The sequence below is a fragment of the Sinocyclocheilus anshuiensis genome, unplaced genomic scaffold, assembly GCF_001515605.1.
Source record: "Sinocyclocheilus anshuiensis isolate Anshui unplaced genomic scaffold, SAMN03320099.WGS_v1.1 scaffold683, whole genome shotgun sequence".
Lineage (NCBI taxonomy): Eukaryota > Metazoa > Chordata > Actinopteri > Cypriniformes > Cyprinidae > Sinocyclocheilus > Sinocyclocheilus anshuiensis.
Genome location: NW_015548218.1, coordinates 100635 through 116356, shown reverse-complemented (window position 1 = coordinate 116356; position 15722 = coordinate 100635). Strand labels below are relative to the sequence as shown.

Genomic DNA, 15722 nt, shown 5'->3' with positions numbered 1-15722 from the left:
CACACCGTCTACACCAGATGCGACAAAATACTATAGAACCCATTATAATCGGTGATGCGGCCTACACTGGATGTGGCGCAGCACAGCACGACAAATCCCCGACAGTAAACTGATGCCTCGTTCTATTTATGACGTAGGCCTACTGTTTGACAAAGTACAAATGATTTTCAATTGTCACTTTGTCGCATCCAGTGTGGACAGCCTCAAGCTGTTGGCTTACCTCCGGCCTTTTTTTCATTATTTATTTGTTTAATTTTTTTGGCTAGTAGAAATTATGAATGGCCGGTAACTTAAAAATTTAGTAGCCAAATTGGCTGGTGAGTGAAAAAGTTAATTTCAAACCCAGAATACAACCCTTTATAATCAGTGATGAGGTCTACACTGGATGCGGCGCGGCACGACAAATCCCCGAGAGTAAATCCCTAGTTCTTTTTATGATGTGCTGACACAAAGTTCAAATAATTTACAACGGCCTCTAGCTGTTGCGGCGCGGGGCGGCGTGACACGACAGCTGTCATGAAAACTATCAGTATAAATATAAAAATCAGTATACTAAACATCGCACATCCTACAATGTGACTATCGTGGATGCGCAAATCTAAATATCGATGCTGAAACGATATATCGTGCAGCCCTACCCTTGACTATGCATCATCCCTGAAGGCCCCGAGGTTTTCCATTAAGCTGCTTAAAGCTACATCAGCACTAGTGGGTAAAGATTATACGGTAGCAGGTCAGGCTGGAACATGTCTGCACACTATAGCTGTATTCCAGGCATACCAAGCTGACCTGCTTAAGGACCTGGATGAGGGCGAGAAGACAGATTCTGGCGTAGTTGCGTCGGGCCACAGATCTCTCTCCATGGTACCAAGGAGACGGCCAGGGCTATCGGCCGTTCTATGGCAGCCCTGGTAGCCAGGGAGAGACATCTATGATTGAATCTGTCTGAGTTGCATGATAAGGACAGATTCTTCCTCCTGGACGCTTCGCTTTTACCTTCTGGAATCTTCAGCGATGCAAAAAACACTTGTCGTCGAGAGGTTTCAGGAGGCGAGGAAGCAGACGGCAGCATTCCAGCGCTTCCTCCCTCATCGCTCCCAGGTCCCCCCAGCTGCTGGGTGGGAGCAGCCTCAGCCGTCATCCAGATTCTCGTACCACCTAGCCCAGAAGCAGAGCGTCACTTCACATACTCCCCTGCAGAAAGATTGAGAGTTGACGTACTCTCTCTGTCGGGGACCTCCGGTGCTTCAGGGCACAGCGGTCTCCTGCGAGCACGGTTTTCAGCTGCCGCCTGACAATGGTATGTATGGCACAAGAATGCTCATCCCCTCCAGCAGGGGCACTAGAGTTGTTAGGCTGGTCGTTCCCTGCCTGTCATCCACTTCAGGGCACCGGAGTGACTACTCTAGCCACACCAGAGGCCAGCCTCAAGAGGATGGTTCCCTTAGTAGACTTTGTGGCAGCATGGAAACTTCTGCCAAATGTCTCACAATGGGTCCTGCAGACTGTAGAAAAAGGCTACAGAATCCAGTTTGGATCTCACCTGCCTCATTTCAATGCGGTTGAGCAGAGCAGACTCTGGTAATGGAACAAGAAATAAACACTTTCTTGAGGAAGGAGGCCATAGAACGTGTTCCTCTGCTCAAGAGAAAGTCCGGGTTATATAGCCAATACTTCATCGTTCCGAAGAAGGGGTTGTGTCTGATAATAGATCTGTGTCTGCTGAACCATGCTATCAAACACTTTTGGTTAAAGATCCTCACTATCAAACAGATTGTGTCTCAAATCAGGTTTTTGCTTGCTTTTTCCAGCTCATAGAACCACTTATTTTGTCGTGGTGTGGGATTCAATGATCATGCAGGCATGTCTGTCTCCTGCTCGTATCGAATCGATTCTCACAGCCATAAAAAGAGTGAGAGAAGGCCAATCACTCACTGTCACACAGTTTCAGAGATTGTTAGGTCTGATGGCAGCTGCACCCAATACCTTTTAGCCTGCTGTACATGAGGCCTTTGCACTAGTAGCTCAAGACCAAGGGGTTCCCAGCACAAGAAAACAGTGCAAAACTTTTCCCGAAGTGGAAACTTTTCACTTCTTGGTGTGGACAGTGACTGCAAGACCCAGTCAGCTTCCCATTTGGTACAGTTCTGGAGTTTCTGCAGGAGTGTTTCTCCACAGGGTTATCTACCTCCATGCTGAAGGTGTACATGGTGCCCAAAGCTGCTTATCATGCCCCTCTGGATGTTCAGTCATTGGGAAGAGACCCATTCGTAACTCGTTTCCTCTGTGGCTCCCTGCAGCTGAGGCCTGCACAGCACTCTAAAATTCCAACCTGGGACCTGGCGGTGGTTCTGGAGGGCCTGAGCAATGCCCCCTTTGAACCTATTGAGGAAGGGCCAGTCAAGTTCCTGACCTCAAAAACAGTTTTTCTCCTTTCTATTTAATCCCTTACGAGAATATGAGACCTTCAGGCGCTCAGTCTCACCTTCATGCCTGGAATTTGCCCCTGGCATGGTCAGAGCCTTCCTCCATCCTAGACCTGGGTATGTCCCTAAAGTGCCCACTAACATACCAAGGTCCACAGAGCTACCCTGTGGCTTAAGTCAGATCAGCTGTTTGTCTGCTTTGGTGGGCCCAAGAAAGGTTCCCTGCCCTCCAAGCAGATGCTGAGCAGGTGGGTGGTCGAGACCATCTCACTTGCCTGTGAGGCCTCTGATGGCCAGTCACTCTCTAGGTGTCAGAGCACACTTAACACAAAGTATGGCGGCCTCCAAGGACTTCTCTCTAGGAGTTTCCCTGACAGACATCTGTGATGCAGCAAGCTGGTCCTCTCCACACACATTTGTCAGCTTTTACAATTAAGACGTGGCTTCATCCCCAGGTTCTCAAATCCTCATGTCCTGAATAGTGTTCGTCTCACACACACTTGACAGGGATTTGTCATTCTGGCGCAGTGGGCATTCTCGTTCCCATAGTGTTTTAACGCAGCCCCAAGTTCCCTGTGGGGGAACTCATCAGGTTACACATGTAACCACGCTGCGTCTCTCTGCCATACTTCCTACATCCTTGTCAGCGCTACTTCAGCTATCAGAAGCTTACCAGTGCTGCTTCGGATATGCTCTAATGCTTCCTGGTGGCTTACGTCACCCCGCCCGTGACGTCTTGCTTCTCCATTGGACTGATTACACACATGCTTCAGAAAGCAGTCACGTGGCAAGGCGTTCCTATAGCATTTCAACGCAGTGTCTCATTTCCTTTAGGAAACCATAGTTACATGCTTAACCTGAGATGTTTTCATGTGGTGTTGATTTTTAAATGATTTTTTTAAATGCTGCTTAATCTAAGTACAGTTGATTTTTAAATAGATTTTTAAAAGTGCTGCATAATCAAAATAGTGTATGCAATATGCAACAAAGCAGAGCAGACATGTGTTCATCATAAAGCAGAGCTAAATGTGGAGGATTTCAGATGATGAGTCTCTGTGACTAAATGTCTACAGTAGAACCACAGATTTTTCAGCCTACAAAAAATGGATCCCTTTAACCTTTTATCCCACTGAATTATGATTTGCTCAGTGTTTAATGACACTGCTGTCTACACATTACACATTCAATTAAATGTACTAGTCAGTGAACTCAAAACAAGAGAGAGTCCAGCTACAGACAATATAAATGCTGTAATGAAATGAGCATCCAACATTATTCCTGTCGAAGTATAACTGTTGCTAACTGAGCCAATATATAGCTAATCTACACTTCCAAAAAACTGACCAGTCAGTCAGTATTTGATATATAGAGACTGTACTACATATTTAATTTTTCATTGAGCTTTAAAGGGGGCATCGGATACCCATTTTCCACAAGTTGATATGATTCTTTAGGGTCTTAATGAAAAGTCTGTAACATAGTTTGGTTAAAATTTCTCAATGGTAGTGTAAAACAACACCGTTTTTACCCTGTCAAAAACAGCTCTGTTCATAGCGAGCTGTTTCCTTACATGCCGCTTTAAATGCAAATGAGCTCTGCTGACCCACCCCTCTCTTCTGAGCTGCTCTCTGAGAACCGGTCAACTTTAGTCGCATTCATCATGAAACTCGCTGTGATTTGCAAATATTCATTAAAAAACCTTACACTCACTTCTGTAGGTGAAGCTGGATCATGAATGATTCGCGCGAAGATAGACACATTTAGGTAGATCGGGGGCGCATTCCCTTTCAAGGCAGGTTCTAGCCATTTGGAGGGCCTAGGCAAAATTCATGTTGGAGGCCCCCCACCCCCCACCCCCAATAAAAAGCACTTGAAACAAATATGATTCTAACCTTTTTATTTACACAACATTTCATTTTAAAATGTATATATTTTTACTTGTATAGTACCGGTCAAAAGTTTGGGCACATTACTAGTTGTAATGTTTTTGAAAGTCGCTTATGATCATCAAGTCTGCATTTATTTGATCAGAAATACAGAAACTATAATAAACTATAATATTGTGAAACTTATTTTTTTTATTAAAAAAAATTAAATAATGGTTTTCTATTTTTAATCATACTTTAAAATATCTATTTCTGTGTATCATAGCTGAATTGTCAGCATCAATTTAACACATCCTTATGAATAAAAGTATTGATTTATTTTTTTTAAATACTGACCCATTGTATTGTAAGCATTTGAACGGTATTGTTACAAATGATTTCTATTTTAAATAAATGCTGTTTGTTTGTTTGTTTGTTTTTTACTTTTCTATTTGGTAACACTTTACTTGAAGGGCTGTGCATAAGACTAACATGACACCTTCACAATCATGACATGACACATGTCATGAATATGAAGGAGGTTTTATGCATGTTTATGACAACTGTCATTAAGTGTCATTCGCTCAGTTGTCATTTTTAATGCAAATATGACATTATTTGACCTAACCCTAACCTAACCCTACCCCTACCCTTACCCCTAACCATAGCCCATAACAAAGACATCTCAAACAATGTCATCTTTGCATTAAAAATTACATAACTGAGCGAATGACACTTAATGACAGTTGTCATAAACATGCATAAAAAACCTTCATATTCATGACGTGTCATGTCATGATTATGTAGGTGTCATGTCATGATTATGAAGGTGTCATGTCAGTCTTATGCATACCCCTTCAAGTAAAGTGTAACCTTCTATTTCACAATATTACTGTTTTTTTCTGTATTTTTGACCAAATAAATGTAAAGCTTGATGAGTATAAGAGTGTCACGACCTTGGACTGCCCCTGTGTTCCGTGTCTTGTGTTTTGCTCCCATGACCCAGTTTCTCCTATGTTGATTGTGTTAATTGATTTCAGGTGTGTCTTAGTAATTACCTTGTTTAGTTCCTGTTACTTAAGCCCTGTGTTTTCCTGTGTCCTGCGTCCGGTGTTATACGCCCATGTGCTACGTGTGTTCCTGTTGGCTCCGTGTTTCCCATGTTTGTTTCATTAAAGACTATTACTGTTCAGGATCTCCATCGACTCCGCGCTCTTTCGTCTCCTCACAGTAGCAAAACCATGACAAAGAGACTTCTTTGAAAAACATTAAAAACTGTAATGTGTCCAAAATCTTTACCTGTGCTGTACGTACATAATAAAACTTTATCTAAGGTAATCTCTTTTTTGTTTGTTGAGGATGTTATTATAGCCGTGATATTATTATTATTATTTTGCAGTATTTTTTTTCAGTAATTTACTCACAGTTCCTGAATACCACTTCAGTAAATGAACATCAGTGCATTTTATCATTTTTTTCTTCCTAGCTGTGTATGGGCAGGATTTCCCCCTCCTATTTAACCAATATTAACTATTTATTGTCATATTATTAATATTAATAAATAAAAAAATTTTAATGGTCTAGTGTGTTTGCTTTTTGAATTTGAATACAAACTTCTTTGCTTTTACTTTTGTAGATATTTTGCTAGTCAGCTCCCAGTGCGATGTCATTTACTGTACGCGCAAATTCAAAGCGTCGCATCTGGGCGCGTCAATAGTGCTCACGCTTTTTTAAACGCGTAATAAAGCGGTGAATGATCTGTCCAGAAATGACGCTGGTCGATAGAAGAAGTTTATATTTAGAATACATTGCAATCACTCCAAAATAAATGGCGACACCTTACACACCTGCAATAGGAGCTTAGCCTTCGCTTCAGCACCTGAATGAATGGATGCATTCGTTACGGCAAATATTTAGCTTTGAAACGGCAACATTAATTGGTTCAATTGCAGGTGAGTGACAATTCAACAATATCCAATGAACAATGAGGATATTATTTTGCTCAAAAACCAAAGTGTAAGAAAGTTGCACACATCCCACAAACCCACACAGGGCTCAGGTGCAGGACAAAAAAAAGTCAAACTATAGCAAAAATACAAACGTATTGTCCGCATACTGATGTAACTGCTCCATAAAAATAATTTATTGCGGCAACGTTTCAACCATCAGGTCTTCGTCAGGCACAAATTACGTAAACTGGTACAACTCTTTATAAGTAACAGGTGATCATTCTAATTAGACACATTCAATTACTGTGCAGGTAATGATAGTTTCCATCCAAAACCTCTTATTAAAAGCCTGCCTAATGGCCAGTTTAAGCGTGTGTGCAGAGTGTGTAGCACTGAAACGTCTTACTCTCGATGGTCCGCTGATTTGACTTCAAGATTTCTACATCGTGGTTATCGTAGGGAATGGATAGAAGAAGCTAAGAGTAAATTTGATGATACTTCTCAAACACAGTGCCTACGTGCTATGAGCAATAAAACACAACTAGGCAATAGCCCTATTTGTTCGGTTAGGTATTCAGCATTAGGTGCAGAATTTCGTAAGGTTCTTTACAGGCATTGGCATATTATTTCTAGTGATTCTAAATTGTCTCATGTTTTCAAGGATGGCCCCCATTTGGTTTTTAAACGTCAAAGTAACCTGCGTGACATGCTTGTAAGATCGGAGTTCCCGTCTAGTGTAGTGAAGCCTGTCACTCTTACTCTTCCTCCTGGTAATTATAGATGCGGCAATTGTGCCCAGTGTACTTTTACATATAACTGTACATTTTTCAGCCATCCACACACTGGTCGTAACATACTGATACGCGGTACAATTACTTGTTCATCTACACATGTGATCTATCTTATTCGTTGTCCGTGTGGTCTCGCTTACGTTGGTAAAACTTCTAGATCATTACGCACCCACATTACTGAACATCGGAGTAATATTAGGATGGGAGTTGAACGCAGTCCTATAGCATCTCATTTTAACAAAGTGGGACACAATGTTAGTGCCTTACAGTATATTGGTATAGAGAAGGTACAAAAACCGTCAGGGAGGGGAGATTTTAAGAGGAAACTTTTACAAAGGGAATGTTTTTGGATTTAAGCTCTCTCTCTCTCTCTCTCTCTCGCTCTCTCTCTCTTTCCTTGTGGGAGTGTACCTGCACAGTGATTGAATGTGTCTAATTAGAATGATCACCTGTTACTTATAAAAAGTTGTACCAGTTTACGTAATTTGTGCCTGACGAAGACCTGATGGTCGAAACGTTGCCGCAATAAGATATTATTTTGCTGCCCGTCTTGACTAGTAGACTGGCATATATATGTTACGGTTATGGAGGCCCCTCCTCAAAGTCCGAGGCCCTAGGCAATTGCCTGCTCTGCCTATAGCTAGCGCCGGCCCTGTTCAGAAACAAACGTAATCCACTGCGTCTTCAGCGGCTCAGATGTCGGGAGTAAATGAGGACTGCTATGTTCATTATTACATCCAACAACAGAACACCTCAATCGCTTAGGAGTCATTCTTGTCTACATCTGCTCCGGCAGTGAAACAATGGCGGACTGATGACAGCTCACTCAGGGCGGAGCTAAGGTAAGACACCAGTCCAGTCTGTGCTGAAACACTACTGTCAATCAAACAATGGGGGGAGGAGCCTGTCTGTGTGACGTCACACAGACAGGCATCTGAGATCGGCTCGATTTGAGAAAGGGGAAATGATTGAACGAGATTTAAAAAAAAACACTGGGAGGATCATTATCATTATAGGGTGGTTGTGTACATACACTGCCAACACACATTTCAGTAAAAACAGCTTGTAAAAGTGCATGTCGCATCCGATGACCCCTTTAAAGGGAAATGCTGTGAATAACATCTGCCACATTCACTTACATACACTGAATGTATAGAATCACATAATCTATAATCAAAGTTGAAAATGAATGTTTAACTTGAACTCGTCTTGGTTTGCATCTTATTTGTTTGTACGAAAGTAAACATTTAGACAAAGTGCAATACAAATATGAAAAGGTCTCTGATTTATGTAGCACAATAGCTACGCATAACAAGAAATGTGACTGCAAATGTTTGAAAGAATATATCTGAATATCACAATAATCCACAAGTAACCCACACCATTCCAGTCCATCAATTACCATCTTGAGAAGCCAAAAGAAACAAATCCATCATTAAGACATTTTTTAACTTCAAACCATTGCTTCTGGCTAAAATTTAAGCATATTTATTTAGAGCTGTTTTGGACTGTTTTCACTTATAAACGGTGCTTGATCTGTGCAGATTTCCATTTATATTATACATTTATTCAGACCAAACCTCCTTTTCACTAGAGGAAGTGTTATTATGGATTATGGACTTATATTTTAGTTAAAACGCCTGAATGATGGATGTGTTTCCTACAAACATGCTTTTGGCTTCACAAGACATTAATTGATGGACTGGAGTGGTGTGAATTACTTGGGATTATTTTGATGTTTTTATCAGCTGTTTGGACTCATTCTGACGGCACCCATTCAAGGCTCAAGTCTAGTTTATTTACAGAGCCCTTTCCACTACAAATTAGACCAAAGGACTATACAGTAAAAAATACAAATAATGATAAAAACAGAACAAAAAGACAAAAAAATAATAATAGAAAAGATAAAAGATAGCAACATCAAAGAGAATATAACACAAAATAAGACTTCCAAATTTCAACAATTAAAAGAAAGTACGTTTACAAACAAGATTTAAAAATATCAATTGATGGTATACCTGGGATGTAACGATATCAAAATCTCACGATACGATAATATTGCAATATGAAGTCCACGATACAATATTTATTGTGAAATAAAAAATAAAAAAACACAAACGAAGAATTGAAAAAAATGACAATTTTGTAAATTTTAAAGTTAAATTATTCTATGCACTTGGAGAGTTCAAAATTAAGAGTTCCAACCCATGTTCCTAAGAAAACTTAAAAAGTGAGTGAATTGACTTGTACCTGAACTTTAAAGGTATATTATTTTTGCTTTAAACTACAGTAGGGAAATTACAATACTCCTTTCCTAATATATTTTGAATTTGGACTGCATTTAAACCGCTAGCTGTCAGCAATTCTTACTGCACTTTTAAGCTTTTATTTTGACAGGAACAGCAGTAGAGCTTTTATTTTGAAGGAAAACTCCAGTTTCAGTGAAAACGTGCTTACAAAAATGTCTCACTACAAATCTAGTAAAATGCTGTAATCATCTGCCGCAAAAATAAAGCCTAACTGGTGGCCGTTGCGTTCCGAGCGCTAAACTCACAGCACATGCAATAAACGAGTTCACTTGCGAATTAGTGAGGAGCCGTGCAGCTGCGTTCTGGACCAATTGCAATTTTGAAATAAGAGATTGGCTTACTCCCAAATAAAGTGCATTACAATAATTCAAGCGTGAGGAGACAAATGTGTGAATCACTATCTCAAGATCAGCAACAGACAAAAAAGACTTCATTTTTGCAATAGTCTTCAATTGAAGAAAGCAACTTTTCACTACACATTTTATCTGATCATCAAATCTTGGGGTAGAGTCAAATATTACATCCAGATTCCTTATCTGGGGCAGTACAGTCATTGACCATGGACCTAAAACATCTTTTATGTCACTGTCAACCTGATTTGGCCTAAAAATTATAAATCCAAAATTCTGGCATGAAACTCAAGATGGCACAGTTCGATAGGTCAAACTCAATCTGACATAATGACATCATTATCACATGGAGCAGCTGATTGGTTCTTTTTGTATCAGAAGCCAATGAGCTTGCTGCTCAACATTTAAATACTTGGCTAGTGCTTGCTGTAGCAGTTGCAGTGTGCTTCAGAAACATCTGAAATTAACACCTAAGTGAATGCTCTTTTACGCCATATCGCTGTGCATATTGTGTGGTCTGCTAAATTAATTTCAAGATAAGCAACCATAAACACATTAACATTGTCATCTACATTACCATGCCAATGCCTCCCAGAGTTATTGTCACGAATCCTGCCCATGGACTTCCATCCGCTTACCACCAGAGATTGCTCTTCCATTATATTGACTGTCACACTACACAGACTTCCACATGTCACCACGGACTACATTTCCCAGCATCCATTGCACTAATGACACACACAGCTGTAACCAATCTAAGACACTTTATAAGCCATGGACTTCCTCTTTCAAATCGCCGAGTATTGTTTGCATGTATCTCTCTCCTGGTGATAGCAACATTACGGAGCCAGTTTTCAGTCATAGTTTCCAGTTCTTGTTCCTAGTTCTAGTCTTAGTTTAGTCACGTCGTGTTGCCTGATTGCCTGTTTCTTGATCACCTGCCTGTCTTTGATTATTCTCTTGTTTTGTCGTTTGGACTCTGTTTGCCCCTTGCCTGGATTATTGCATGTTTTGGATTACCCGTTTGCCTCGCCCCCTGGATTACGTTTGCCGTCGTTTGACCCACGCCTGTATATGGATTACTCTTTGTCTTGCCTTGTCTATATCTGTTTGCTGGTGTCTGACCCAAGCCTGTTTTGACCATGTTTGAAAATAAAGCTTTGCAGATGGATCCGCACATCTCTCATCTCGTTCGCCCCGTTACAGTTATCGTGACAGAAGTTCAGATTTAGTCGCATTTACCTGGAGACGATTTTGCTCTAACCAGCACTTCACCTCCACAAGACGTAATAACAAGATGAATGAGAAGTTAGTCCTCCAGGTTTAATAGGCAAATAAATATGAATATCATCGGCATGAAGATGATACGACATGCTGTTTTTTTTTTAAAACAAGACCTAAGGGCAGCGAGAATCAGAGGTGGAAAGTACAGGTTCAGAAAGTAAAAGTCCTCCTCAGTATTTTGTTCCAATCATCTGGATTTGCTAAACTATACCCTGGACTACATTTCCCAGCATCCATTGCACTAATGACACACACAGCTGTAACCAATCTAAGACACTTTATAAGCCATGGACTTCCTCTTTCAAATCGCCGAGTATTGTTTGCACGTATCTCTCTCCTGGTGATAGCAACATTACGGAGCCAGTTTTCAGTCATAGTTTCCAGTTCTTGTTCCTAGTTCTAGTCTTAGTTTAGTCACGTCGTGTTGCCTGATTGCCTGTTTCTTGATCACCTGCCTGTCTTTGATTATTCTCTTGTTTTGTCGTTTGGACTCTGTTTGCCCCTTGCCTGGATTATTGCATGTTTTGGATTACCCGTTTGCCTCGCCCCCTGGATTACGTTTGCCGTCGTTTGACCCACGCCTGTATATGGATTACTCTTTGTCTTGCCTTGTCTATATCTGTTTGCTGGTGTCTGACCCAAGCCTGTTTTGACCATGTTTGAAAATAAAGCTTTGCAGATGGATCCGCACATCTCTCATCTCGTTCGCCCCGTTACAGTTATCGTGACAGAAGTTCAGATTTAGTCGCATTTACCTGGAGACGATTTTGCTCTAACCAGCACTTCACCTCCACAAGACGTAATAACAAGATGAATGAGAAGTTAGTCCTCCAGGTTTAATAGGCAAATAAATATGAATATCATCGGCATGAAGATGATACGACATGCTGTTTTTTTTTTAAAACAAGACCTAAGGGCAGCGAGAATCAGAGGTGGAAAGTACAGGTTCAGAAAGTAAAAGTCCTCCTCAGTATTTTGTTCCAATCATCTGGATTTGCTAATTAGCACAGTTTTTCAGCCAGGAGGTAGAACTAATTAGTGAAATCAGCTGGCTGAGTTCATGAGTGGAATAAACATATGGCAGGACTTTTACTTTCTGACCGCTGGACTTTCCACCTCTGGTGAGAATAAAGAAAACAAAATAGGCCCCAAAATTGAGCCTTGAGGAACTCCACAGTTAATAGAAACAGCAGAGGATAGGAATTCCCCAACTGTCACTGAAAAGGATCTTTCCTTCAAATAAGAAAACCATTTTAAAACAGTCCCTCTCAGACCCACAACATGTTCTAAGCGCTCAATGAGAATATCATGATCTATTAAATCAAAAGCTGCACTAAGGTAGAGCATAAATAAAGCTCCTTGACCACCCAAATCCCCAATGAGTAACAATTCATTGGTAACCCGTATTGGTATTTTTACATTTCTAATTTTGGTAATTTTAATTAATTGCAGAGGATCCATTGATGAGCAAGTGATGGAATGCTACATTTCTCCAAACTTGTTCCCATGAAAAAACTAACTCATCTACATCTTGGATGGCCTGAGGGTGAGCACATTTTCAGCTCATTTTAATTTTTGAGGGAACTCTTCCTTTTAAGGCAAAAATATTCTAGGCTTGTTTATTGATTTGCAAATGACTTGCAGTGTTATCAATCACGTGCAATGTTGCTGAATCAAGATAGCTTACCTTCACCGCAGTCCTTTCCCTGATAGCCGGTTTCAGAGCAGTCACATGTAGGCTCATTATTGACAACACTGCATACACCTCCGTTTAAGCACATGTTGTGTGAGCCACAGAGGTCAGTGCTTACCCCGGCACTGTTAATGATGAAAGGCTCTGAATTGCTGACTTTCAAGTCTGTTATCCAGCCCATAAAGGCAGTGTGATCCTTCACAGTGTCCGATGTCAGCTGTAAAGACATCAATCTTAGTTCTGGTGGAATCCCTCCTAAGAACAAGTGACTGAAGACAGTCATATCCCGTCTTTTGGACTTAACGTCCTGCCACTTTATTTCTTTGTCAACGATGAGTGTAGTGTTTCTGAAGTTCCTCCTGATTGTGACTTCATGCCACTGGTTGTCACTGATGACAACATCTGAAAGTACGTAAGCAGGTTCAACACAGAAAATAGAAAAGCGTAGTCTGAGTTTCCCCTCTTGTATGTGCAGCTCGAGGAAATCGCAGAAGCCTTCATCATCAAAGTACACCAGAAGTCCCTTTAAATTCTTGGTTTTCATGCTGAAGCTCATCTCGCTCTCACAGCAAGCGTTCCACATGGGGAACGAGGCCCACTGTCCCTCTGCGCCAGTAAACCGGAGACTAGCTCCAGCTTCCACAGCACATACAACCAGTCCAATCCAGAGGAGATGGGCACCATGTCGCATTTGAAGAATCATAATGTAGTCAGGCTGAGTTTATAGTAATCTTAGTTAGATTTTGAATGGACAAAATATAATAGTGACCACAATTTCCAAATCACATAAACCACCTGACAGTCTCTCTAAGGATGTTTCAACATCTATAGAGACCATTTCACAACTTTTCTCCTCATGTCACCAACCTTATTTTTGTTCTGCATTGAATTTTTTTCAGTTATCATCCACGCTTTGCCGTATGCACACTGTTCAGTGTCATCCATCATGTTACTTTTTGTCTGAAACTGTGGTTTTGACCATAAGTGCTTTAAAGGGTTAAATCCTCTTTCAGCAGAAGCAGGCAGCAGACGTCATCTCTGATCCCTCAACATACGGCCATTGACACTGGAGAAAAAAACAAAAACACAATAGCAGTTCATCTGACAATCGTTCTGACATCCTAAGGAAGAATTAGTTGCTTACAGAAGTGTTTCCCATTCCTGTTCCTGGAGGCAGACCAGTGGTACACATTTTGGATGTCTCCCTTATCTGACTCATCTCTTTTAGCTTTTGGAGTTGAATCAAGTGTTAGGAATTAAAAAGAGTTAGAAAATGTGTAGTGATGGCGTGCCTCCAGAAACAGGGTTGGGAAATACTGACTTACACAAATCCTAGTAGACAAACATGACTGATTTACTATTGCTTATAATACGTGACTGTGAGTGGCCTTCACTGCAGTACATTCTTTTTGTTTGCCAGGATTTGCATAAAAATGCACAGGTCAAGGCAAGTTGTCCCATTTATATCAAGGAATAGCATATTTATTTGTTGTCATTTCATGAATTACAATGTCTTTTGGCCAAAAAGGTTTGACATTTCTGTAAAACATTCTCTATTTTTCTTCTTTTTATTTATTTATTACATAATTAAATACCATAGTATATTTTAAAATACAGATATGTTGTAGAAGTAGGTTTTTCATGTCATACAAAGATGTAATTACCGTACTGTCAACAACCCCCTCCCAGAGTGTGACAACATGTCCCACTACAGGTTCAATGTGTTTAATTAACTGCACTTTTTTTTTTCTTGTGGGAAAAACGGTGGTAATGTCTGATTGTAAACAAGACTTTAATGCAAGGAGGAAAAAACCTACCTAAACTAACTGGAGTAAGACATGTGACAACTATCCCCATCTCTTTTATATATTTAATAATCTCTGTACATCACGGATTAGAACATCAACATCGTTGCCCATAAAGACTTATTCTTACAGCAATAGCAATCCAGTGTTCTGGATAACACGTTAAGGGCGTTTGGGTTCGATTGTTATGTTTGCGTGTACGACGACCTTACATAGTTCATAAAGCACAAGTCCACAAGCGCATCCTTTCATTTTCAGACGGGTTCGATAGTAAAACACAAAGATTAAAACAGAGATAGTATGTACAATATACAATATGAATGACGCTCCAGATGCGATCAGAGGTGATACGCCCCATACACAGCTCGAGAACTCCCACATGAGCTCATCTTCTACAGAGGAACATATTAAAGCCCTTCGTGTTGCACGTTATAAATCCTTTAAAGCACGCATGCCATCAAACAGCAGCGATCGAGCTCACCTGAATCCATTGAGAAAAGAGCAGATCTATTGAAACGATCCATTCGGACAAAACCGAAACTATATTCATCATCATTGCACGAGCGCATCTGGAGTGTTAATGAACGCTGATTCTGTGAATAAATGTCTCGATGTGCATCTATATGGGATTTCTGCAGAATAGACTAGTACACACAACACAGCCGTTTAAAATGATATGAAAATCAGTTTACCCAGCACGCCGCGGCTCTCGTCGACTGATGAAAACGGTAGTTTGAGTTATTGAGGTAAGTGATGCGAGTAAATGATGTGCAGGGCTGTAGCGCTGACACACACCGGGTCACGTGACGCGGGAGGCGCTGAGCTCTGCAGCATCTTGGGTATGGCGAGTGCAATGTGACAGGATTATGAGGTGTGCTTTATATGGGGTGTGATATATGCACTTTTTGCTGATCGCTAAGCAAACTGAGAGGAGAACTAACGTGTATACGCTCGCCATCCGTCTGGCCAAAATCCCATAGTATTCAGGCGTCAGACGTAAGATATGAGACGTTAGACGTCACGGTCACGTGTTGGAGCTGCGCTCAAACTGCGCGGAGGCATGGCGGCGACGTAGCAAAAAAATGATTTTTTTTACTTTGCGTCTGGATAACGTACGTGTGGATAAGCGTCTGGATAACGTACGTGTGGATAAGCGTCTGGATAACGTACGTGTGGATAAACGTACGTGTGAATAAGTACATTGATAATCATGTGGCTTTGTCCCAGGGGCGGTATGGCAGAGGATGGGA

At 40.9% G+C, this 15722-nt stretch overlaps 1 protein-coding gene across 2 annotated transcripts in view; it reads right to left on the bottom strand.

Annotated features, from left to right (window-relative positions):
- Window positions 1-13416, bottom strand: part of LOC107654084 (neurexin-1a-like) — a 192097-nt gene extending 178681 nt beyond the window's left edge. For both annotated transcript variants that reach the window (XM_016441008.1, XM_016441009.1), the window contains exon 1: window positions 12662-13416. In XM_016441008.1, coding sequence (XP_016296494.1) covers window positions 12662-13370 — 709 coding nt within the window. In that variant the 5' untranslated portion in view covers window positions 13371-13416. The remainder of the gene's footprint in view (window positions 1-12661) is intronic.
- Window positions 13417-15722: the final 2306 nt, after the last annotated feature.